General features: G+C 39.6%; 2 protein-coding genes across 2 annotated transcripts in view; one reads left to right on the top strand and one right to left on the bottom strand.

Annotated features, from left to right (window-relative positions):
- rpl15 (ribosomal protein L15) overlaps positions 1–25,989 on the bottom strand; it is a 146,926-nt gene that overhangs the window by 82,361 nt on the left and 38,576 nt on the right. The window lies entirely within an intron of this gene.
- LOC127500775 (protein SSUH2 homolog) lies at positions 1,204–25,966 on the top strand. Its single transcript, XM_051872264.1, has 12 exons — positions 1,204–1,311; positions 13,286–13,335; positions 14,139–14,214; positions 14,662–14,797; positions 14,958–15,018; positions 19,288–19,409; positions 22,225–22,287; positions 22,435–22,517; positions 23,436–23,528; positions 23,621–23,726; positions 23,820–23,927; positions 24,179–25,966. Exons 2-12 carry the CDS (start codon positions 13,287–13,289, stop codon positions 24,317–24,319), a joined length of 1,038 nt encoding a protein of 345 aa, XP_051728224.1. The 5' UTR covers positions 1,204–1,311; position 13,286; the 3' UTR covers positions 24,320–25,966.

The following is a 25,989-nucleotide window of genomic DNA, read 5'->3' as shown; positions in this document are numbered from 1 at the left end:
AAAAATGAAATTTCTGTCATTAAGATGTATATTGTTGAATAAAGTCATTATTTTTGTTTTTGCGCACAAAAAGTATTCTCGTCGCTTCATAAAATTAAGGTTGAACCACTGCAGTCACGTTGACTGTTTTAACGATGTCTTTAGTACCTCTCTGGACCTTGAAAGTGTTGATTGCTGTCTATGGACGAGTCATATACTATTAATCAGATTTAATCAAAAATATCTTAATTTGTGTTCCGAAGATGAATGAAGGCCTTACAGGTTTGGAACGACATGAGGGTGAGTAATTAATGACAGAAATTTCATTTTTGGGTGAACTAACTCTTTAATATTGATGAAGGGAACAGTGGTCATATGGAGGTAAGCTTTAAACCACCAATTTGTGTTTTCAACTTCTTTAACCAGTAACCAGTTCTCCTTCGCCTGAATGGTCAAATGCACACAGTTGTCAAAATGTCCATCGTGTGGAGTATCTCACGTAAATACAGTCGGTTATGGCTTAAGTGGACGCAATTAGGTGGGTGAAAACTGGATATGTGTCAGTATACTGAATTCTGTCTTAAAGGGACAGTAGCCTAATTAAATATTTGTCTGTCATTAATGTTAATCAAACAACAAAAGAGGTTAAATAAATGCATGGTAAATAAACCTACTGTATCTGAATAACAAGTTTATTTAATTTGTATCTATCGTATTTGTCATATTGTTTGTAATTTGTTCGTAAATTTCTTATATAGTAAATTTCTCATATTGTCAGACACAGACGGGAACAAGAGGGTAAGTATTCAACAGGTGGTTTATTCAGAAACAGAGGCACAAACACAGGAACAACACAGGTGAGTAGTTTGCAGATATGAGCACGTTGAGTATAGTCACTTAGCTGAGCAATAACAGAGTCCTTTCTCTTTTGCAGAAGTATCAACGAGGGAAGACAAGACTTGATGAAGGAGTGGGAGCACGGAGAAATCGGAGGAGAGGTAAGGAGTCCAGGTACGTATAAACAAGACCAGACACTGAAGTGTGGGAAGTGATTGTTCTTATAGTGCTGGTGTGATGAGGTGCAGGTGCGGCTGATCAGTACTCTGGTGATTGTGAACGAGTGGGCGGAGAGTGGAGATCCGGCGACAACGTGTGATGAGTGTTGGTGGTGGGAACTCCGTGACACATATCATGGTCATATTGCCCACCCCTTGCTCACCCGTCCCATATCCTACTGTGAGAAATCTGGTCACCCTAGTCAGAACGTGCTTCTGTACAGCTATATAATCTCCATCTGTCTACTCCGATTTGAGCAGCAGCTCTGAGAAGAAGGTAAGTCTTTGATTATTTCTGTTAAGCTTATTTGGCTAATAATTTATAAATAAATAATAGCATGTAATGAATAATGCAAATGAATTGCTATATAAACAATTACATTTAGCTATATTTAGCATATGCAAAAAGTATCCTATTTCTGAATGTGCTTTTGGTGACACTTTAGAATACTGTTTCTTACTTACTGCATAACTAATAAGGAATTACTGAAGAACTAATAGATAATTCTTCATTAACACTTAAGTCACTACTGTTAACTACTAAGGAAGATGTGTTAACTAATCAGTATGTAATAGAATTTTCTGATTTTGTTAAGTAACAGTTGGCTAATTAATAACTAATGAATCCTGTCATACCTCCTGAAGAACTACTATTAATTATCTACTAATTAAGGTTCAAGAAAAATAACTATGAAGTAACTACTAATGAACAGTCAAACACAATTACATTGAGTTGTGGCCCTTTCTTATTTACTAATGTTGTCAGTAGTAGTAGTATGAAAATGCAATATTAATAAATACAATAAATTTTATAGAGCTTTTTGCCTTTGTGGTAAATAACTGTTTTGTGAGCGTATTCTGTAAGAAATCAACTTCGGAAAGGAACCCCACCCCCACTCTAAATGCCTTGTTATACCCAACTTACCTCAGATTAGTTTTTATATTTCATATACAGTACTGTAAGTGTGTCTGTTTTCCTCAGCATATCACATTACCATTGACTAAAGTCCAGTATGTAAGGCAATGACTGAGGGAAAGTGAAAATACAGGGAACCCATTAGTAATTAATAAAGAATTATCAAATAATTCTGCAGGAATTGCTTAGAACCTGAAACAGTATTCTAAAGTGAAAATACAGGGAACCCATTAGTAATTAATAAAGAATTATTAGGTGATTCTGCAGGAATTAGCCTACTTAGAACCTAAAATGGTATTCCAAAGTGAAAATATATGGGAACCCATTAGTAATTAATAAAGAATTATTAGATAATTCTGCAGTAATTACTTAGAACTTGAAACAGTATTCTAAAGTGAAAATACAGGGAACTCATTAGTAATTAATAAAGAATTATTAGATAATTCTGCAGGAATTAGCCTACTTAGAACCTAAAATAGTATTCCAAAGTGAAAATATATGGGAACCCATTAGCAATTCATAAAGAATTATTAGATAATTCTGCAGCAATTACTTAGAACTTGAAACAGTATTCTAAAGTGAAGATTTAAGGAACCCATTAGTAATTAATAAATAATTACCATATAATTCTGACTCAAATATATATATTGGTCAATAACAACACGAAAACTACCCAACACTGAAAAAATAACTCAAAAATGACTCAACAGCATCATCCCAGTGTTTGGGTAAATAAATAAATAAATAAATAAATGAATAAAACATTTTATATCTGTGGTAAGTTTGATAGTTATGGCAAGGCAGTGGGGGTGGGGTTCCTTTCCGAAGATGATTTCTTACCAGAACATGCACACAAAGTAGCTAATCACCATACAAGCAAAAACTTCTAAACAATTTGTTGTAATGAGTCTTTTTGGGAGTGCAGTACATTATGCAGCATATAAATGCATATTTAATTTCCATACTAATAATAATAAGCGGTGGACTGTAACAAAGTAGTTGTAATTTTACTCAAGTAATTTTGAATTGAAATCATGAAATGAATAATTTTCTGTTCATTAGTAGTTACTTCATAGTTATATTTCTTGAACGTTAATTAGTAGATAATTAATAGTAGTTCCTCAGGAGGTATGACAGAATTCATTAGTTATTGATTAGCTAACTGTTACTTAACATAATCATAAAATTCTATTACATACTGATTAGTTAACACATCTTCCTTAGTAGTTAACAGTAGTGACTTAAGAGTTAATGAAGGACCTATTAGTTCTTCAGTAATTCCTTATTTGTTATGCAGTAAGAAACAGTATTCTAAAGTGTTACCGTGCTTTTTTCAGCTGTTGCAAATCTGATTTGTCATATTTATTACCCCCCTGAGACTTGTTATAGATAGGATAAAAATCACCAAATACAATGGTTTCTTTTTAATAACAAAGTTCAGAATAAAAAAAAAAATAACATAACAATGAGAAAGTCTTCACCACGGGATTTTGGCCTCGTTTGGTTACAAATGTTTCAATATATAGCATGTAAGCACTCTACTACAATGTTATATAGCAAGTTCAAACTGCAAAGCATAGGGTACATCTTTTTGTTTAGCCGTTTGTGGTTTTTTCACCTTTCCATTTGCAAAGTGAGAGATACATAAATCTGCAAAGTGTGGTGCGATATGAGAAAATATTGGTATAACTGTCTCTCTTAAATGTCTTTCTTAAACGTAAGTGTTGTTTGTTGTATGTTTCTTTTTTAATGGACCTTAAGCCTGGAAATAAAGTTGAATGAATGAATATAGGTTGCAGATGCAATGCTTAATATTGCTAAAAGTGGGGGACCTTTATTCTAGTAAACTTCTGATTCCTTTTAACTACAACTATCAAATCAAATCAAAGTTTATTTATAGAGCACTTTATAAAAACAACAATTGTTTACCGAAGTGCTGTACAAGCATAATCAGGATAAAATAATTTACACATAACAAAAATAAAAAACATTAAACAATAACCAAATCATAAAACATAAAAAGCTTTTAAGACTTAATTTAAAAACAGAAAGTGTTTGGGCCTGCCTAACTTGTAGAGGCAAATTATTCCACAGTTTTGGGGCTGTGACTGCAAAAGCACGGTCCCCCCTGCTTTTCAGCCTTGTTTGAGGTACAACCAAGAGTAAACAGTCAGCGGACCTAAGTACTCTAGATGGAGCATGTGGCTGTATTAAATCAGAAAGATAGCTTAGTGCTAGTCCATTTAAACTAAAACTAAAACTAAAACCTTAAAATCAATTCTAAAACGAACAGGAAGCCAGTGAAGGGATGCCAGTATGGGTGTGATATGTTCTCTTTTGCGCTGTTTTACCCTGTTAACAGACGAGCAGCAGCATTCTGTACCATCTGCAAACGTTTGAGGGAGGCCTGATTGATACCTACATAAAGGCCATTACAGTAGTCAAGGCGAGTCGAGATAAAAGTATGTCCCTTTCAAAATCTTTAAAAGACAGAAAAGACTTGACTTTGGATAATTGCCTCAACTGGAAAAAACTGGATTTAATTACTAAGTTAATTTGTTTATCCAGTTTAAAAATCACTGTCCATTATGACACCCAGGTTTTTGCTTTACATATGATTTAATAGCACCCAGATGGGCACCCAGATCCAGATGAGATAAGGTTTAGGTGTTAGCAGGTCCAAATACCATGACTTCCGTTTTCCCTTCATTGAACTTTAAAAAAAAAAAAAAATTAAGGCCATCCAAGCTCTAACCTCCTCAAGGAAGTCCAACAATGGTGCTATGGAATTTGCATCTTTCTATTTCAAAGGCAGATAAAGTTGTGTGTCATCTGCATAACAATGAAACGAGAGACAATGTTTCATAAAAATGGACCCTAATAAAAGTATATATAATGAAAATAGGATAGGTCCAAGAATGGAGCCCTGAGGGACTCCACACAAGAGAGATGCCGAGGATGACACAAAATCCCAAAGCGGATCGAAAAAATTCTGTCAGACAGATAAGATCTGAACCACTCCAACACAGTACCCTTCATGCCGACACAATGCTCCAAACGAGAGATCAGGATGTTATGGTCTACAGTGTCAAATGCAGCCATAAGAACCAAGAGCATGAGAACGCCACAATCACCTGAATCAGGGATACCTGAATCAACTAGGGATACCATCTAGAGTTCTTCAATGAATGACTGGAGGACGTTAAATGCCCGTTTTCCCTTTTTCTTTTGGGATACTCCCAAGCCAGTAAAGTGCAGAGTGCTCACAGATGCAAAAACAAAACAAAAAGTTCCAAAGAGGGGAAAAAAAAAAACTTTGGTCAGGTATAACACTACTTCAATCAGAGTACTCCTCAGTAGCTACTGCCCTCACTGAACATCAATCCTAGACTCCTTGACCACTTCATTGTGTGAGAATTTATACACCTCGGTACAACCATTTCTCAGACATAATTTAACATGGAAAGTATTAAAGATCACATAACCTCATTTCCTTCAATACAGCACAACAAAACCTATTATCAACTTCATTTCAGCAATAATTATAGGAAGTCAAGGGCAATAACTTCATAAAACAATGTTCACCCCTTTCCCACCATACTTGGTATCTCCCATTCCCATGATGCAACATAGCAAAGTATAAAAAGCATGATGAAAGTCCTTTCAGGTCTTTTCCTCAATTCAAGATGGCTGCCACCATGTATGCTGATCCAGGTAATAATCAACAGTTTATGAGAAAAGTTTAAATGTCCACTGGTTTAGTGCTCAGGTGGCCAGTCTGAAACACAACAGTCTAGTTGCAGGTGTATGTAGGTGTGTCTATATGATCCATCTCTCCACCTCGCTGACACATCAAGGTAAATAAAGAGTTTTAAAAACCCAAGTACGTGTTCATGTCTTTATACAAAGGGGTTAAGCAAGGGGAACATAGGGAACAGAAGGCAGCTCTGTGACACTTCCTCCCCCTTCTGCAGATGACAACTGTCGTCCCAAATGTCAGACCTCCACCCCTCCAAGAACTGGAGTCGACAAGCCGATTTCCGTATTTACGTCCTCTGGGATACGGGACAAAAAGTCAGCAACCTTGTTTTTGGCTCCGGGGCAGTATTTCACCGTGAACTGGTAGGGCTGGAGAGAAACAGACCATCTCGTAATCCGGGCATTGGAGTCTTTCATGCGTTCCAGCCATTGCAAAGCTCGATGGTCAGTTTCCAACTCAAAAGGTCTTCCCAGAAGGTAGTACCGGAAGGAATCCATGGCCCATTTAATGGCCAGGCACTCCTACAGCCGGTTGGAAAATACTGCTCTGTTGGTTCTTCTTCCTCACCGACCACCCGAACAAAAAGTTGTGCAGCCTCTGACTCAGCCCTGTGGTGGAACTCCTTCAACAAATTAATATGAAAGTTTTGCTTTTTCTTACCCCGCTCTGGCATAGAGATCTCATAGGTAACACTGCCAGTTTTCCTCACTACCTCGTAGGGTCCATGCCACTTAGCTAGCAACTTATTCTCATTGGTGGGCAGCAGCAGCAGCACCTTTTGGCCTGGCTTATATGACCTCTCCCTTGCCCTCTTATCATACCAAGCTTTTTGAGTGTGCTGGGCTTTTTTGATGTTCTCTTGGGTCAATGATGTCATCTCTTCCAGACGCTCTCTCATTTGAATCACGTGGTGGACCACACTGCAAGCACCGTCCTTGGGTCCCTCCCACTGTTCCTTAAGCAGGTCCAAAGGACCTCTCACCTGGCAGCCATATAACAGTTCAAATGGGGAGAAACCCGTGGAAGCCTGCAGCATTGGTGCCAGTCGGACCCTGACTTGGAAATGAACTTGCGCAGCATGCTTTTTAGGGTATGTTTAAAGCGCTCGACCAAACCATCAGTCTGGGGGTGGTAAGGTGTGGTCTGAATAGCCCTAATTCCCAATAGTTAGTACACCTGTTTTAACAGCAAAGCCATAAAGTTAGTACCCTGATTTGTTAAAATTTCACGGGGAATCCCTACCCTGGAAAACAGCTGTACAAGGCAGTTGGCTACTTGTCTTGCTTTGATGGTTCTAAGTGGAAAGGCTTCTGGGTACTTGGTGGCATAATCACAGATTACTAAAATGTACCTGTTCCCATTCCTACTTCTTTCCAGGGGCCCCACTACATCCATTCCCAGGCGACCGAAGGGTGTGTCAATAACTGGCAATGGTAACAAATGTGCGGGTGCAACTCCCCTTCCAGCTGTCATCTGACACTCTGTACAGGTACGAATGAACTCAGTTACATCCGTTTATATCTTAAGCCAACTGAACCGACTTGCAATCCTTGCTAACGTCTTATGCTTGCCTAAGTGTCCAGCCCATGGAACAGAATGTCCCAGGGTCAAAACGGTATGGCGCATAGATTCCGGAAGTACCAATGCCTCAACCTCCCCCTTCACCTGATAGAGTATACCATTTTTCAGGATGTACGTTTCCTCCCTTAAACAAGATACATTGTCCTTTCTGACCCCATCTACTTCAGACACTTTCTGGAACCAGTCCTGCAAAGTAGGATCTTTTATCTGCAGTTCAGCTATGTCCTCAGGGATAGTCGTATTAAGAGGCCCTTCCGGCAAAGGCAGCTGATCAACCTGCCTACTCTCCACACTACCCTGAAACTTAAGCTTACGCCTTTCCTTTTTAGATTTGCGTCTTTTCTCACAGCCCCCTTCAAAGTCAACATCAGCAAGAGGCAACTCACTAAAGTCAGCTCTAGCACTCTGGGCTCGGGTTCCTGCATAACAAGACTGAACTAGGGACACCAAATCACAGAGAATGAGGAGATCTTGGCCTAGTACTACCTCATGAGGTAACTAGGATGAGACAGCCACATGTAACAAAAACGTCTGCCCCTGCACTGTTAAGTAAATCTCAGCAGTAGGATACTCCCTAACTTCTCCATGTACACAGCAAACTTTAATGGAGTTCTGAGTAATATATTCATCTTCCGGCACCAAGCTGTTATGTACTAGAGTCTGAGTGCTACCTGTATCCACTAAGGCCTTGGCCGACTGACCATTTACAAGTGACTGCGTCACTATTTCTGTGGTGTGTGTTTGCAAAAACTCAGGGGACAATGTGTGTGGCGGGTGGGGGCAGGGAACATAACAGAAAGCAGAATGCTTAAACTTTCTAGATGGACAAAAGGGCTTAGTATGTCCTAACTCTCCATAATAGTAGCATCTGACTTTCTGCTTGTTAGTTCTATCCCCTTGCTTGCCAGCAAAACTCATTTTACATTGGGCATGACCACCCTCACCCCCAGACTTACTTGGCCATCTTTGACTCCGACCTCCGAAGCTGCGCTGGGTATCTTGGTGTGCGGCCAAGTACCTCTCTGCAAGCTTGGCTGCTTCTTCCGCCATGGCTGGATCATGCTCCTTAATCCACACTGCCATGTCAGGGTTTATCATTCTCATAATAAGCTCCAACATCTGCAGAACTGTGCACGTCTCTGGCTTCACCCATTTTGAGAAGAGATCTTTCAGTCGCACATAAAGCTCATGGGGGTCTCATCTGGCAGAATCTCTGAGGAGTGAAACCTTTGCCGGTAAATCTCTGAATTAATCTCATATTTTATGAGTATGGCCTCTTTAACTTTATCATAGTCCTCAGCATCAGTCCCATCCATGGCCACATATGCACTACAAGCCTTACCCATTAGCAGGGAAGCCAGTCTTATTGCCCAGTTGACTTTAGGCCATCTGCATGCTATAGCCATCCTCTCAAAAGTTGTTAAGAACTGCTCAATGTCATCATCTCTGGTCAAGGGATGTAATCTTGGCTCAATACTTCCTGATGATGTACCCTCTCCGGTTGGCACTGGGCTTGCAGCTATAGATGTTGTCTGACTTCCCCTTCGGTCCCCTCCAGCCTGAATCTCTAAGACCTGATGCTGAATTTGCTGAAATTAGTGGTGCATACTCCGCCAGCACTGACCTTGCTTCACCATTACTTGCTCCAATCGATCGTCACGGGCTGCTTGTGACTGCAGGAGAACTTTAACCAGGCCGGCCAGTTCTGATACCGTTCCCTCCGTTGAGCCCTCTGGAGTAGTTGTATCACCCACACTGGAAGCAGCTGTGGCTAGTGGTAAGTCGGTGGAAGTAGGTGCCTCCTGACTTATCCCCACCTGTTCATCTGACCCAGCACCTCAATCTTGTCTGGTCTTGGGTGGCATTTTAGATCCCACTTCTGACACCACTTGTCATGGATCAACTAGGGATACCATCTAGAGTTCTTCAATGAATGACTGGAGGACGTTAAATGCCAGTTCCCTGAGATACTTCACTCGTACTGCGTATGGGGAAAGGTCTCCTTTTTCCCCGTTACTGAAGCCTTTTTCAATAACGCAGTGTAACTGCATCGTCATTGGTTCACTAATAGAAAGTTGTTGAGCCAATGACGGCGTGGCATAGCTGTGCGGCCTATGGCGACAAAGCGCGCGAAGAAGCCCGCCAAAAGGGGCAGGGCTTACGGCTGTATAAGCAGGCATTTCGCCATAGGATTTCAGTTCTATCTCCTTCAGCGACGACAACGCATCTCTTCGCTGATCTCCGAGCTGAAGCCTTCGCCACCTGGAAGAAGCTCTCGCCTGAACAAGCTCTCGCCGCCGTCGAAGAGGCTCCCGCAGCGGACTGAGCTGAGCTCGCCGGACGAAGACAGCACCGGCGCCCTCGCAGACTGCCGCCTCGAGCGCCGCTCTCGAGCCGCCCGCTTTCCGCTTCCGGCCGCCTCTCAGCGCGTTTCCTGCCGCCATCTGGCGCATCTAAATAGAGCAGTTTCCCGTGGTTTTTCGCGCTCTAAAAGAGCTTTTTCCCGCGGCCCTCGTCGCTCTAAAAGAGCAACTCAAACGCCGTTTTCACGGCGGCGGCGTTGCTGCAAATGCCGCGCCACTCTTGTGGCACATGCAGAGCCCCTCTGCATGATGACGACGGGCATGGTGAGTGCGTCGGCTGCCTGGGCAAGTCCCACGCGGAAGCCGCGCTCACCGGGACCGCAGTGAGAGCATGAGTCTAGCCTCTCTGCGCTCGCGGATCGCTTTCTTCACTGAAAGCGGTCCCGCCGCTCGCGCCCTCCCGTCTTCTTCCTCCCGCGAGCCGGCTAGGAAGAGACAGCGGGGCAGAGCGGATCAGCGCCCGGAGTTGTGCGAGCTCACGTCGGCTCAGCCCCCGCGTACCTCGCCCTCTCCCACTAGAGAGCAGTCCCCCGTCCTGTTCTCCCGCCCTGAGCTGCGTCCCTCTGCAGATGCGAGCGACCTCGTCTCATTCGGCGGATCGGACGAAGAGCCGCTCGACGACTCCATGTCTCTCGCGGCCTCCGAAACGGAAGGACCCAGCCCACCTACCCTCGCTGGAGCCCCCCTTTGAGCCACTGCGTTCAGCTGACCTCAGGCCCCTGACGCTCAAAACCGCTCTGCTACTTGCACTAGCATCGGTCAAGCGTGTTGGCGACTTGCAAGCCCTCTCTGTGAGCCCTGCATGCCTTGAGTTCAGGCCTAACAACTCCAAAGTCGTTCTAAAACCTACGCATGGCTACGTTCATAAGGTGCTCTCGACTCCATTCAGAGCACAGGTCATTTCCCTCTCAGCGCTTCCTCCCTCGTCGGACGAGCGAGAGCTGGAATTACTCTGCCCTATCAGGGCATTGAGGACCTATGTCGAGCGATCACAGCCTTTCCGGCAATCCGATCAGCTCTTTATCTGCTTTGACGGCCGCACCAATGGGTCTTCGGTCTCAAAGCAACGTCTTTCACGTTGGATAGTCGACGCTATTGCTCTTTTCTACTCCTCTATGGGCCTGAACTGCCCCATAGGAGTTAGAGCCCACTCCACTAGAGGAATGGCTTCCTCTTGGGCATGGTCCAGTGGAGTTTCTATTAAAGACATCTGTGAGGCGACATCATCCTCGCCGTCCACTTTTGTCAGATTTTATAACTTGGATATCCCGACCTTACAAGCTCGGGTCCTCTCGGTATGACTCGGCCTCTATCGAGCTCCGCCTCATGCCACTTCGGGAGTTAGCTCCCCTTTTGCAAGTGTAACACTTGGGTTTGACGGCTCCGAACCTCTCACTTGTCCACTGGTTCCCTCGCGGTGTCCATGACAAGTTCAGTCGTTCCCTGCCGTGGCACAGCGTGGTTGAATTCGTTCCCCATACGCAGTACGAGTGAAGTATCGAAAGGGAACGTACTCGGTTACTAACGTAACCTCGGTTCCCTGAGATACGGAACGAGTACTGCGTTACATGCCGTGCCACGAGGCTGCGGCTTCAGTGTCGTCGCTTCAGTCGTATGACCTGAAATCCTATGGCGAAATGCCTGCTTATATAGCCGTAAGCCCTGCCCCTTTTGGCGGGCTTCTTCGCGCCATAGGCCGCGCAGCTATGCCGCGCCGTCATTGGTTCAACAACTTTCTATGAGTGAACCAATGACGATGCAGTTACACTGCGTTATTGAAAAAGGCTTCAGTAACGGGGGAAAAAGGAGACCTTTCCCCATACGCAATACTCGTTCCGTATCTCAGGGAACCGAGGTTACGTTAGTAACCGAGTACGTTTTCTCTTTTTATTTAGGGGTACTCCCAAGCCAATAAAGTGCAGAGTGCTCACAGATGCAAAAACAAAACAAAAAGTTCCAAAGAGAGGAAAAAAAGAAAAATTCAACTTCAATATAAATCAAAAACAACAGAGAGAGGGGAAAAAAGAAAAACCTTTGGTCAGGTATAACACTACTTCAATCAGAGAACTCCTAAGCAGCTACTGCCCTCACTGAACATCAATCCTAGACTCCTTGAAAACTTTATTGTGTGAGAATTTATACACTTGGGTACAACCATTTCTCAGACATAATTTAACAGGGAAAGTATTAAAGATCACATAACCTCATTTCCTTCAATACACAAACACATAAAGAGTTTTAAAAACCCAAGTACGTGTTCATGTCTTTATACAAAGGGGTTAAGCAATGGGAACATAGGGAACAGAAGGCAGCCCTGTGACAGTCACTAAAAACTTGTAACAGGGCTGTTTCTGTGCTATGAAGTGATTTAAAACCACTGAAACACTTCTTATGTTGATTTAGAAAAGATTGCAATTGTGTGAAATCAACTTTCTCTAATAATTTGTAAAGAAATGGAAGTTTTGAGATGGGTCTAAAATTAGCAAGAATCAAGGTATCCAAATTTGATCAATGGTTCCACTATTGCATGTTTAAAATTTCGAGGTACAACTCATGAGGCAAGGCTGCTATTTATAATTTCTTGAATTTTGGGTCCAAGGGTTTCAAAAACTTTTTTTTTTAAAGATGTGGAGGAACGATATCTATGCAGAAGGCACATGATTTCATTTTAACAATGATATCTCTCAAAAAAGAAAGAGACACAGGCTCAAACTGGTTAAAAACAGCAGAGCACATAGAGGTGATAGATGCATCAGTTGTAGGAGGTGAGATGTGCGATCTAACAGTAGCAATCTTGTCAACAAAGAAATGTAAAAAGTTTTCACACATCAACTAACACTCACCTGCTGGCCTCCTTTCTTGAAAACTCAACAGGAAATCAGTTACACCACCAAGTCACTTACAAACCCCTTTTGTTAGCTTTTTGAGATCAGGAACAAAAGCATTCAATAATTGTTTAATAAGCAAAATTAATTTCATATTAAACTTCTGCTGATGGCGAAGGAGACTGATCATCTCTCTGGCTTTAGGGTCGATCCTCTGTTGTCCAAGAGCCTTCCGTCTTCCAATCCTCGCCGTGTCATGCAATGTCAATTCGAAGTTCTTTTTGTTTGTTTCGGGATTTGTCAGCAGAGTTCACTTTATATGGTTTATCAGGATATTTATCAGATTTAAACAGATTTAATGGGGTTAGTTCACCCAAAAATGAAAATAATGTAGTTTATCACTTACCCTCATGTCGTTCTACAGCCGTAAGACCTTTGTTCATCTTCCAAACACAAATTAAGATATTGTTGATGAAATCCGTTGGCTTAGTGAGGCCTCTATTGAGAGCAAAGCCATTCAAACTCTCAAGGTCCATAAAGGTACTAAAAACATATTTGAAACAGTTCATGTGAGTTCAGTGGTTCTATCTTAATATTATAAAGTGACAAGAATACTTTTTGTGCGGCAAACAAAATAAAGACTTTTCAACAATATCTGTATGGTCCGATTTCAAAACACTGTTAACCCTTTAATGAGAGTTCAACTTTACCAATGTTTGCTTTTGATTAGCTGAAATCCAGTTGCAGTATATAATTCATGATGTTAAGCAAGTTGTCTTATTTTGTTGTAATCTTTTTCTTGCAAGCATGTTTGACAGCATCCTGGGATATGAGGGAATTGCGGCCGGCGGAGGTGGTAAGAAGCACAAAACAATATTAAATCATTTTCCACTATATGTCATTATATTGGTAGGTCATATATCATATATTATATTGGTAGGTCATTTTTACTGCAACAATTAATAGGGCTCCTATCATATAACTTCCTTTTTAAGATAATGTCCTGTATCTTAAAAAGGAAGTTACATGATATATGATAGGAGCATAACATTCAAAAAATTGGGGGCTGTAAGATTTTATGTTTTTGAAATTAATCTCCTGCTAATTAAGGCTGCATTTATTTGATCAAAAATACAGTATAAACAGAAATATTGTGAAATATTATTAAAATTTCAAATATTATTTTCAATATAATTTCAAATGTAATTTATTCCTGTGATGACAAAGCTGAATTTTCAGCATCATTACTCCAGTCTTCAGTGTCACATGATCCTTCAGAAATCATTCTAATATGCTGATTTGCTGCTTAAGAAACATTTCTGATATTCAATGTTGAAAACATTTGTGCTGCTTCATATTTTTGTGGAAACTCTGATTCTTTGGTGAAGGTTTTGAAGAACAGCATTTATTTGAAATAGAAATGTATTTTTTATTTTATATTACTTTATTTAAAAAAAAAAAAATAAATCTTACTGAACCTTAAGGTGAAACAGTCAGAAATGGAAAAAAGAGCATTTGCTAAACAGATGATGTGCTGACTTTCATGGTTGCAATGGTAGCTTCTAGATTTCGGGCATAAAATAACAGAATTTGGATGTTGAATGTGTTGCTAAACGCTGGTCTCTTGTGAATGTCTCTGAAGTGTTCCTCTTGTAACAGGTGCGTATCTTCCACCTCCAATGTCCTCTGTGCCGATGCCTGTGCCTGCACAAGCCTCCAGCCATCCAGAATGGCAGTATGTTTGGCAGTTTCAATGCAGCTTCACATTAATAAACAAGAAAATAACATTACATTATAATAACAAATAACATTAACATTTTTTTTCCCACTGACCTGCGTCTCGTGTTTTTAACATCAAAAACGTGTTCTGTGTGAACCAGCCCTAATGTTGCAAAATTTACCATTTATGAATCAAATTTATTTCAGCTAAGCAGCTCTACAGAAGACAATGCTGTCATTATCCAGCTGAATTTAGTTAAAATTTTGTTCTTATCTGAAAGTGCCACTGTAGTTAAATCGATTATAGTACTGAATATGAATTAAAGTACTTTTTATAGATTAAAGAGACTAATCATAACCAGAGGTCTCTGTTTCAGATGTCTTCACTTCTCAAACTGACTCCTGTTGCATGTTCTTAATGTATGTAATTCAACATGCATGTCTATTAATAATTTCTTTTTAGCAACAACATTCCTTCCATCTCAGAGGGAAGAGCACGTGCAGCTTTTGAAGATTACGTCTCTAGCAAGTGCTGCTATAGTTCTGCCCCCGTCAGAGATGGCGTTATAACCAACATGGAGTCCTTTAACACCTACAGGGTGACCTACAATAAACAATTTCCATTTTGAGCTTAGGGATATCATCATTCTGTGTATCAGTAGACATGCATAAATCTGATATTGTTTTGGCTTTATAGAGCTGAATGTGGTTAGCAATATTCATTTGAGGTCTGTCTTTTTGTTCTGCTTCTGTTCTCAGTATCGTTTGGAGACATTCACAGAGTACAGATCTACTGAATGGTGTCAGGAGCCTTACACAGGTACTGAAAGTCAATTGAGTCTATCATTTGTGGTGCTTGATTATTTAGGCAAGCATCACCATCACTATTGCTAATACTCGGGATTTGAGATTTAAACAGACCTCTGTGTATTAAACTATGCTGTGCTTTTTGCGATATACAGATATGATTGATATCTCAAATTGTGCAGCTTATTGAGGAAACCTGTGCTATTAATTTTCAGAATTCTTTGCTCAGAAAATACAGGATATTAGATCACACCTCCCTCCACCTGACATAGACCACTCTCAGTTGGTCCTTCCATCCAGTCGCTTTACAAACTTTCAACCAGTATCTTCATCTCAATTACTCATAATTTCTCAGATGAAACTTACATTCTGTCAATCAGATATATTGCCTGGTCGTCTGTTTAGAGAGGTTTTAGATACAATCAGCCCCACCCTCTTAACTATAATAAACAGCTCCTTAATAAACGGGGTATTTCCAGAAAGTTTTAAACATGCTATCGTACAGCCCCTATTGAAAGGACCTCATCTTGACCCCACCGTGCATAACAACTACCGGCCTATCTTTAAACTCCCTTTTATTTCAAAGGTTTTGGAAAAAGCTGCACTCTTACAGTTTACTTCGTACTTGGATACTTTTAATATTCTAGACCCATTTTAATCCGGTTTTAGAGCGTTGCATAGCACTGAATCAGCATTGCTGAAAGTCACAAATGACATTTTGCTATCTCTTGACTCTGGGTCTTCTGCTATCTTGATTCTTTTTGAGCACCGCATTTGACACTATCGATCACGACATTCTTCTGAAACATCTTCAGACTGTTGTTAGAGTCCAGGGCCTAGCTTTACAGTGGTTTGCCTCATACTTAAAGGGGAGGACTTTTTCTGTAAATATTGGGTCATTAACTTCACCCCCCCGCGCCTATCCATTGTGGTGTTCCACAGGGATCCATTTTCGGCCCTCTTTTATTTTCCCTCTACATGCTCCCTTTAGGCTCAATATTCCAGAAATATAACTCCAACTGTATCTACCAATCAAACGAGGAAATGACTTTTCATTAGATCATCTCTTTTCATGCCTCAATGAAGTTAGGTCCTGGATGACAAATAACTCAGTGCAACTGAATGAAAATAAAACTGAAGTGCTTCTACTGGGCTCTGCTGCTACCAACAACTCAGTTAAAACACAGTTAGGTTCTTTAGGTACCAACCTGCACAGTCATGCAAAAAAACCTTGGTGTTTATTTTGATCCTCTTTTCCAATTTGACAAGCATATAAATGCAGTTGTAAAGAGTAGCTTTTTTCAACTCTGATCCATAGCAAAAGTGAAACACTTTCTTTCTAGTAAAGACCTTGAAATTGTGATCCATGCACTAATTTCTTCTCGATTGGACTACTGCAACTCTCTTTATGTTGGCCTACCTCAATCTACACTCTTTCGGTTACAGATGGTTCAAAACTCGGCAGCCAGATTGCTGACAGGAACTAGAAAAAGGGATCATATCTCCCCTGTCCTTGCCTCATTGCATCAGCTCCCTGTAAAATTTAGAGTCGACTTTAAGGTCCTTCTTTTTGCATACAAGGCATTGCACAACTTGGCTCCGGTTTATATTTCTGTCCTTATTAAGCCATAAACAGCTGTTAGGTCATTAAGATCTCATGATCAGTTATTTTTATCTGTCCCTCGTTCTCGTTGCAAATCAAAAGGTGATCAAGCTTTCTCTGTAGTCGCCCCAAAGCTCTGGAACAGTCTACCCTTGAGTATCAGGGCCTCTCCATCATTGGACACTTTTAAAACCAGTTTAAAGACTTATTTTTACTCTTTAGCATTCGAGTGATGCTTTGCATGTATTTCTTATATAATTGCTCCTTTCATGGGGCTCTCTGGCTTGACCTGTCCTGACGCAGATTTACGGAAATGACGGACTCCAATAATCTACTGGTCATAATGATTTCAGAAGAATCCAGAGTAAATCAAATATAACATTTTATTTGTCAAGTAAAAATGTATCATGCCAATTACATTACAGTTAGACAATTAGAAGCCAATTCAGAAATAATGAATGCATAACATCAATTACCCAAAGAAATGCATATACATACAGTGATGTGTGAATGTCTTCAGACATTCACCCATCTCTGTACGGGGGCTTCTGGCTACAGATGATCCCCCATGACTGCTTTGTACTTTACCTTATATACAGACCAGAACAAAAGAGTTGTAAATATTTATTACACCAACAACTGTTTTGGGGGAGAGGAGTGGGGTTTTCAACACCCAAAAGGAGAACAGAATTATCCTTAGTTTTCAGTCTTCTTCATAATACCAGTGACTGCTGTGAAATTGAGACCGTTTTACCAATCGCACCGAGACATTTAAAATGATACCAAACATGAAAGGAATAAACAATAGATACACCAGATACATTATACTTCTTGGAGAACTTTCAGTGACTTGAGTCAGGGGGAAAGGAAGGAGGGTGTGTGTGTGTTGGGGGGAGGGCTATTGCATCCTGTAGATGTGTGAGGGCAAGGCGTTGTCCTATGCTATTTCTTTGAGATCTTCTCTCCAGATGAGTTTTATTGCTTTATTGCAGGGTGCTTGATCTCAGTTTTTGTCTTAGCAGGAAAATCAAGTCTTACACTATATAAATAAAATTTGATTTGACTTGACTTGACTATTAGAAAATGAAAAAAAAAACTGCGAAAGAAAAATCCCTTGGACTTACATAGGAGGGACTATGTAGGGACAATATATCATAAGCTATGTTTCCATTAACCTATTTTCTGTGAAATTTGGGTTATCTTATAAAACAATGCTGGATGGTAATGCCAAGATGCGCAGAGCCGCAGACATGCCCATAAACTAAGATAGAAACACTTTTACTGAATAAACCCCTTGATGCACAACAAAAAACTCATGTGACTTTGTCTCAGCAGAGGATGTGGTTGGATAACTGAACTAACAGTGAACCAAGCTTATTGCATAGCATCTCAAATGTTGGTTTGATCATTCTGAAATGCTGAGCCAAAGCGTGTCATCAAAATGATTTGGTATAATTACCTTCCAGAACAGTTTCTCACAATTGCACAAAACCTGAATTCACCAATATGTTCAACATTCCAATCAACCAATCAGATTTGAAGTTTACAGTTTATGTGAAGTTTATGCTTACAACCAGAGTTTGGTGCTTCTACATCAGTGTTATTCACCTATCATTTCCCTCTGGTTTTAGGGAGAAGTTATGGTTTAGGGGTAGGGATATGGTTGATTAAATTTTCGGACCAGAATGTTGTTCTAGGATTAACAAAATATGTCAACCCGAGGAAACCCGTATAACACAGCAAAATCAGGACGTGCCATGATTGTCTTCCCAAACACTAGGCATCTGCCTCTGAATGCAAGATAACATGACAGCTTTTATTGCGTTTCATCTGTCGGTCCATTTTTACTACAGACATTTTGCGCCAATTTCCAAGGAGACCCATAGGGCTGCCCTCGACTAAAAAATTTTCTAGTCGACTAGTCATTCATTTTAAGCGATCAGTCGACTAATTGTATGTTTATTAATAAACCATATAAATATATAATATAAAGAGCCTTTAAAAGCCTACATCAGCGTTCAAGCGCACGCATAAAGCTTGCCACAGCGCACCGACAGAAATAATGATTATGAATGCGTTGGGGAAAAACAGCAAGGAGACTGCTTCAACATTTTAATAATTAATTTATAAAGTAGTGTTTTCTGTATTTTCAGCTGCAATGAAGTTGACAATGCTGACTCGTCATCTCCGCAGTAGTGGAGAAAGCGTACCCTGTTTGCTTTCATTATTTTACAAAAGCACAATGTTTTGTTGTTATTGTGAGTGAGTGAGTGCACACACAAATAAAAGTAGACCCTTCACAGATTCAAAAGATGTATTACTCTTATCTGTATGACCAAAAATTATGGAGTATTTTAAGTGCAAGTGACTTTGCCACTTCCTGTGGATTTTTTTTTTTTCCTGCAACTAATAAAATTTTGGACGACTAAGCCTCTTCTCATCGACTAACGGTTAGTTGACTATTAGGGGGCAGCTCTAGATTCTAGAGACTATGGAGAGTCTGGGATCGGCATTTTTGACTTGGGCCAGTAAGCAACCAGCCATAACATCCTAGTAATGAGCTAAAACCATTTATCACATTATAACAACAGGTCTTGTGCAGTTCAAATTTGTTGAAATAATTAGTTCCACATCTAAACCGTGTTCCCTGGCTAAATCATTGTCTAAACTCTTTCACAGGGCAGCACGTCGATGCCGGGAATCAGCGTGCTCCTGGACCGTGGGAGATTGCAGCTCAACCTCCGTCCTACTTTACTGAGCACAAGGAGACCATTAGAGTGCCTTACACTTCCTCAATCAAGGTTTGATCACTCAAGATCCACAAGAAGGGCCAATACAAACAACAGAGTGTGCAGCAACTACTGTATCAGAACATTTCTGTATGAAACATCATCTATATAGCTTTGGCAGCACTTCATTTTAAAGTGCCCCTATTATGCTATTTTAAAGCTTCCTTATTTTGTTTTGGAGGTCTCCTACAATAGGTTTATATGCATCCGAAGTTAAAAAACACTTTCATTTTCTTATAATATACAATACAGCATCACCTCTTTACTCACAGTGTCTGAAACCGGTTTGATCAAGGTTTCGGTCTCTTTCTAAACCCCTCCTTTCTGAGAGCCTACTCTGCTCTGATTGGTCAGATGGCTCATTCTGTTGTGATTGGTCTATCACTTGCAGCACGTGCCAGAAACAAAACGTCATATCTGAATTTCAGCTGCGGAGGCTTCCTCAGCACTTGTATACACAGTGATACGAACAGTAATGATGGCATTGGTTTTATCCAATTCCTCATCCTTCAGAAGTGCATGCAAAGTGGATTTGCTTTCGCAGCGCAGAAAACTGCTCCTTCTCGACATGCCGACATCACAAATCAAACCAGGCCTCAGCTACAACTCATAGACTGTAAAAAATATGTACATAGTGTCCGTGACGTCACCCGTAGATTTCTGAAGAGAATGGCCATTGCCATTTTGACAGCGCGTCATAGCGCATCACTCCCGGATAACGGAAAATGGGCAAAGAGGCGGCATGTGGTTGGAACTATAGTGCCTGGTTGCTGAAACCACGCCTGCCTAGCGCGATGTGATAAGTTATATCATTAGAAAGTTCTAAAGGTTTACTGTCAATCTACAATGTCTTTTTTACGATATAGATGCTCCAGCACCAGTAATATTGTAATTTGTGTCGGGTGTGCAAATGACAACACTATAGCAAATTAGCTCAAATGAAATATGAATAATTAATCATAACTAGTTATAATTAATTATAAATATTTGGATCAGTTAATAAAATTAACTTAATGTAATAAAATTAATATTACAATCAATTAACCTGTTTGGCCAATGAACGCTCAGTGTTAATTGTTTATTAATTCTAAGAAATGTTAATTTCCAGGTTATGGGAAATAACATTCTTATTGTACAGTACTACTCAGAGCATGTAGTCAGGATCTGCATGATTAGGGACTCCAGTATATAAGCATGAACACTGACAACTTTGTGTGACATGAACAAGACTTTATTAACTATACTAAACACTTAAACTACTCTAACATTCACACACATACATGCATACAGTTTACCAAGGGAAAGAGAGAGCTGAAGCAGAATACAGGAAAGCAAGAAGTTATTGCATTGTTTGAAATTCATATATCAACAGCCTTGAGCAAACCCTCAGTTTAGTTCTAGCAAACCCTTTTTTTAAAGGGGAGTAAGGATACTTAATGCATCAAATAATGAGACTAAGTTTGATACTTGCATGTCTCGCCCATTTAAATTGAACTGTCCTGATGCAATTTGTTTACCTTTATAATGAAATAGCGATCATGAGATGAATCCAATCCATCACACTTGGGTAAAATGTCCATGAGCGTCCATTGAAAAAAATAACAACACTTTTTGTCCACAAAAGCGTTAAATCCATGAAATACTGATATATTGTCCATTGTTTGCATCACATTTCTTCTGAATGATCTGCTCTCCATCATTGTTCTTCAAGAAATTATGCAATCTGAGCAGCATTTATGTTGTAAAACTGTATACGATCATATACATTAGACTCTCAGAAACAAATGAGCCCGCGTCCAAAGTATAATTTTTCAAAATAGTGCAGCAGTTTTAGTTATAATATCCATAGCAGTGCTGCTGTGTCTTGAGAGGCATATTCTCCAGCCATTGCCATTGTAGTAAATCTGGCAGACAAAACTTTTAGCCAATGCCAAGACGATCCAACAACGTGTGTTCTGTTTATCTTCTGCATGTGTGCACATCTACACAGACATAATGTTACATCTGTCTCGACCATAGGCACAGCAAGCCATATTATTTGATAATTGTATGAAATAATCCCGAAAAAAGCACAAACACAGCAGAGATGCCAAGTTCAGCGGCTGGAATTAGCTGAGGTGACGGCTCACAGACAGCAGCGCAATCCACCTGTCACTCAAGTGGCCACGCCCTTAATTATGCGAAACTTTAAGGCTTAAAATAATTTAAACAAATGAGTTATAAAAAAATTCACCCCCCTCAGAGTTGTCATGAATTGCAAAATTAGCTGTATAGACCAAAACCACAATTTGTACCATGCTGTAAACATGTTTTTTTTTTTTTTGTTTTTTTTTCTGCTGTAAAGTTGGGCATTTTAACATGGGACTCAATGAGATTCTGCTCTCTTTTGGAGCCTGTCCCTAGCGGCCAGTCGATGAATTGCAGTTTAAGCCACTTCCGTATTGGCTTCAAGAACAACTGGGGGAGGTTGCCGCTTGCTACAACTACAGTGTTGAGGGTCAAAGATGTTGTTCACGGGCAGCCAATGAAGATCATATAGGCTGGCATTATGCAAATGTGTTACAGTCCTATGCAGGTTTGTGCAGGAAGTAAGACTGGAATTCCTGACGACTCGTTTCAAGCAGTTCAGAATCCGTTCTTTTGTTTGAGACAATAACTTTATCATGACCTTTAATCTTTGAAACTTTGCAGACCCTTTACATTCACAAACAGCTATATTACACACTACATGAAAGGTAATATCCAAAAAAGCACAATAGGAGAACATTAAGAAGTAATTTATATAGTCAAGTTACTGGAAAGTAATTAGTTTCTTGTTGTATCCTAGAAATGTAACCCGTGCGGTGGACTGGGAAGAAACCCCTGTTCTTCTTGCACTGCAACTGGAAGCGTAAGTGAAGTCTTGACTGGCAAACACCAGGCCGGCTGCATACCAGGCTTTTTATTATTCACTGAATTGTTTTTGGAGTACAAGGTTATAGGAGGTCATATTATGGGACATAAAACTACAGACTCATTTATTTGTGTCTTTATGCAGAAAGTGTGTTCTGAGTGTAACGGGTCTGGTCAATGTCCTGATAACGAGTCCTGCAATAAATGTGACTATAGTGGACGTGAAAAGTAAGTCTGCCATTCTCCGTGTACTGTAGTAACTCTTTGTATGTTTCTAGCTTTTTATAAAACGACAGATACTTAAGCCACTTCTTTTGCTTATGCTTTACAAACATTAAAAGTAACATGGCCTGAGCTGCCCAAAATGAATAAAATGCAGAATAATGAATGACCAAAAGAGCTAGCGTCTCCAGGAAAATAATGTGCATGCATTAATATATTCAGATTATGCAGAATGCATGCAAACAGAAATATTCCAATAGCTGTAGAGCATGTAAAGGGCTGAAAACATTCTACGACATAAAATGAAGTATATGTGATGTCATGAGAAAATTAGAGTGAGTTTTGAGAAGGCAACATATCAATTTGTCTTTTTTTTATTTAAAAAACATGAATACTCTGTCAAAATTTAGATATGAAACTTCTTTTTCCACTCGTAACTTATTTTGGTCTTATTATTTGACCAATTCATAAGAATAAAAAGAAGTCGTTTGTTCACATCTCAGAAAGGCTGCTGTTGTGTGCATCACAATAGAATAAAAATGTGGCCTGTTTATTTGTGTAATTTTGTACCAACCAACCATCCAGCATGAACTGCAGTCTTTAAACAGTTCTAAGAGCATCCAGTAGGGGGCAGCTGTGGTTTGGCGTTTCCTGAGTGTTTGTCTGAGTATGAGGTCTCTGCGGAACAAAAGTGGGCGTTTCTGAATTTGAGGGAATTTCCAAACTGGTGGGTGTTTATAAATCATGCAATGAAAATGATCCCCTTCACCCTACCCCACCCCTAAACCCTACCCACACTTTGACATGGGCAAATCAGGTAATGCTCTCAAAAACGCCCCTCTATTTATGGTCTCGCCCACTGATCTGGTAACTCCTATTACTGTCCTGCAGAGACCTGTACTTGGTTTGTTTGTCTCCTTTCAGATGTAGTTCATGTAGCGGCAGCGGCTTCCACAAGTGTGACACATGTGATGAAAAGGGACAGATACTCGTCTTCATCAATCTCAAAGTCAAATGGTATTATATTATATTCACTGATAATGCTAACCCTGTACACTCTGTCAAAGTGAACTTTCTCATTCTGAAAGCTATTTTTTGACCATTTTTAGGAGCACTGAGGGGGATGATTTCGTAGCGCAAGATTCGAGCGGTCTGAGACCGGAAAAGCTGGGGAAGGTTTCAGGGAAGGTGCTCTTCAGCGACGCCCAGATTACGGTAGTAACATATTTGCAGACAGTTAAAGATAAAAGAAATAATAAAGAGGCTGAAGTTGATAAACGTGGCTATATGGTTGTGTGTTTACTGTAGGTCTATCCAGTGCTGGGTTTCCCTGATGTTTCTGTTGCACAAGCATCTGAGCGTTTAATAAGGGACCATCAGGTGAAATATACCAAGAACTCCCGCATATTACAGCAGGTACCTGTGTTTTATTCATTTTTAATGTATAATTTGTACATTTTCCATATAGAAAAAATAATAATGCTAAATTTTGCTATGTAATTATTAGTCTATGACAGTAGACTTGGTCATGTTTACAGTACATGCACTATTATATTTAGATTTTTAATAGAAATTTGGTCATGTAAACTATTGTGCATGTCAACATGATTCTACAATACTGATGAAACCTAAATCTGTTTCTGTAATTCAATATTTCCTTGTTCCAGAGACAGACAATCGAGCTCATTACCATAACAAGGGTGAACTACACTTGGAAAGAGAAGCCCTATGTTTACTATCTTTATGGAAATGAGTTGAAAGTGAACGCTGATGACTATCCTGCCACCTGCTGCTGTTCTGTGATGTGACTCTACATGTTCATTCCTGCGCTGACATCCAACATTCATCATCTCAAACCTGACACAAAAAGAAAACCTGTACAAAATGTCTATTATACGCAAGGGCCTGGTTTCACAGACGGGGTTTAGATTAGGCCTTAGTTTAATTACCACATTTGAGTAGCTTTTATAAACATGCCTTAGAAAAAACATTACTGGTGTGCATACTGAGACAAAACAATGGCATTTACATATTTTTTAAGATTATGTCAAAGCAAATTGCTTTCAGTTAAAACAGCTCAAACATGCATTTTAGTCTGGGACTAGACTTAAATCTTGTCTGTGAAACCGGGGGCAGAAGTTCAAAACTGTTGGTGGTTATATTGCAGATATTTGTAACATTTTAATATCCCATCTTACTATTCATAAGACATTTTAATGCTAGTTTACTATAATTTTCTGAGGAACAGTTCTGCAATATTGCCTGCAGCAAATTGTATGTAATGAAAAAATGTAGTCTAAGTAACATGAGTTTTGAGAAGTGAACACACAGATTGAGAAGGGAACACATTGAAGATTTGACTTTATCAAAAAATCTGATCTTTTTATTTTTGTCAAAAAAATTATACTTCTTTAACACATCAGAATTTACAAAGTCTAATTTTCAGAAGTGAAAAACATTACTATATTAATGTCATTTTACTCTCTCAGTGTTTGTTCCTGTTTTCTCATATTATACTGGATATTATGTAAAATTATAACTAACAAAGTTTCTATGTCCAAAAATATTGCTAGTATTGATTCCTTGTTATTTTTTTAATTTTTTTTTTTTTTTAATTTTCTGTTTCCTAAAGCCACTCTGATAAGCATGAAAAACTACCATAGTATTTACTATAGTAAATTGTAGTATACTGTATATATTATAGTATTTACAACACTTTGTTAATGAATGCTACAGCATACTGTAGTATTAACTATAGTGAACTGATAAACTGTAATACTGTAGTATACTTTAGTTGTTACTACAGTAAACTGTAGTGTATTGTAGTATATTATACCCCATAGTTGTAGAAATCTAGTACAGTATTGGGTAAAGTAATTTGTTTATATTACTATAGTTGTTGTATTACCACAACAACTACAGAATTACCACAACAAATTTATTCAAGTACTTTAGTATGGTTCAAAAGCACTATAGTATTTACTATAAAAGTATTTTTGCAATATAGATAACATTCCTCTACTTTCTATATAAAATGTCATTCTGCGCCAGACTCTACATCTGGTGCTGCGCCTGATTTTAAGCTAGAGCTTTTTTATATTATTTTATTTACTTGAACAAAATTCATTTACATTTACAATTCACAGTCATTTACAGTGTGTTTACACCGCAAAACAAATTCTCTCCTTGCCATTTTCGCGCTCTTGCAAACTGGATTCTCCGACTTGCCATAGAGTCCTCAAACCCAGTAGAGGAGGGCCCATGTAGGTGAGTTCATAAATCTGTATTTTGAGTGCCATTTTGAGTCTGCATTTTAACTGACTGGTTTGGCTTTCCATAAACTACCTACACCACTGAAGCCATTAATCACATGCGTTGTTTTTAATCTTGTGTGACACTGGTGGGCGGAGCTACTGTAAATTGGCATTTAATAATAAACACTCTGAATAATCTTGTTTTCCGTTTGCATTAAGATTAT

The sequence above is a fragment of the Ctenopharyngodon idella genome, chromosome 19 (assembly GCF_019924925.1).
Source record: "Ctenopharyngodon idella isolate HZGC_01 chromosome 19, HZGC01, whole genome shotgun sequence".
In the NCBI taxonomy this organism is placed as follows: domain Eukaryota; kingdom Metazoa; phylum Chordata; class Actinopteri; order Cypriniformes; family Xenocyprididae; genus Ctenopharyngodon; species Ctenopharyngodon idella.
This window is presented reverse-complemented; position numbering and strand designations above follow the sequence as displayed.

Coding starts and splice junctions, on each gene's coding strand:
- LOC127500775 (XM_051872264.1), top strand. CDS start 13,287: ATGTTTGACAGCATCCTGGGATATGAGGGAATTGCGGCCGGCGGAGGT. Junction 19,410..22,224: donor CTTACACTTCCTCAATCAAG/GTTTGATCACTC, acceptor GTTGTATCCTAG/AAATGTAACCCGTGCGGTGG. Junction 23,928..24,178: donor ACTCCCGCATATTACAGCAG/GTACCTGTGTTT, acceptor TCCTTGTTCCAG/AGACAGACAATCGAGCTCAT.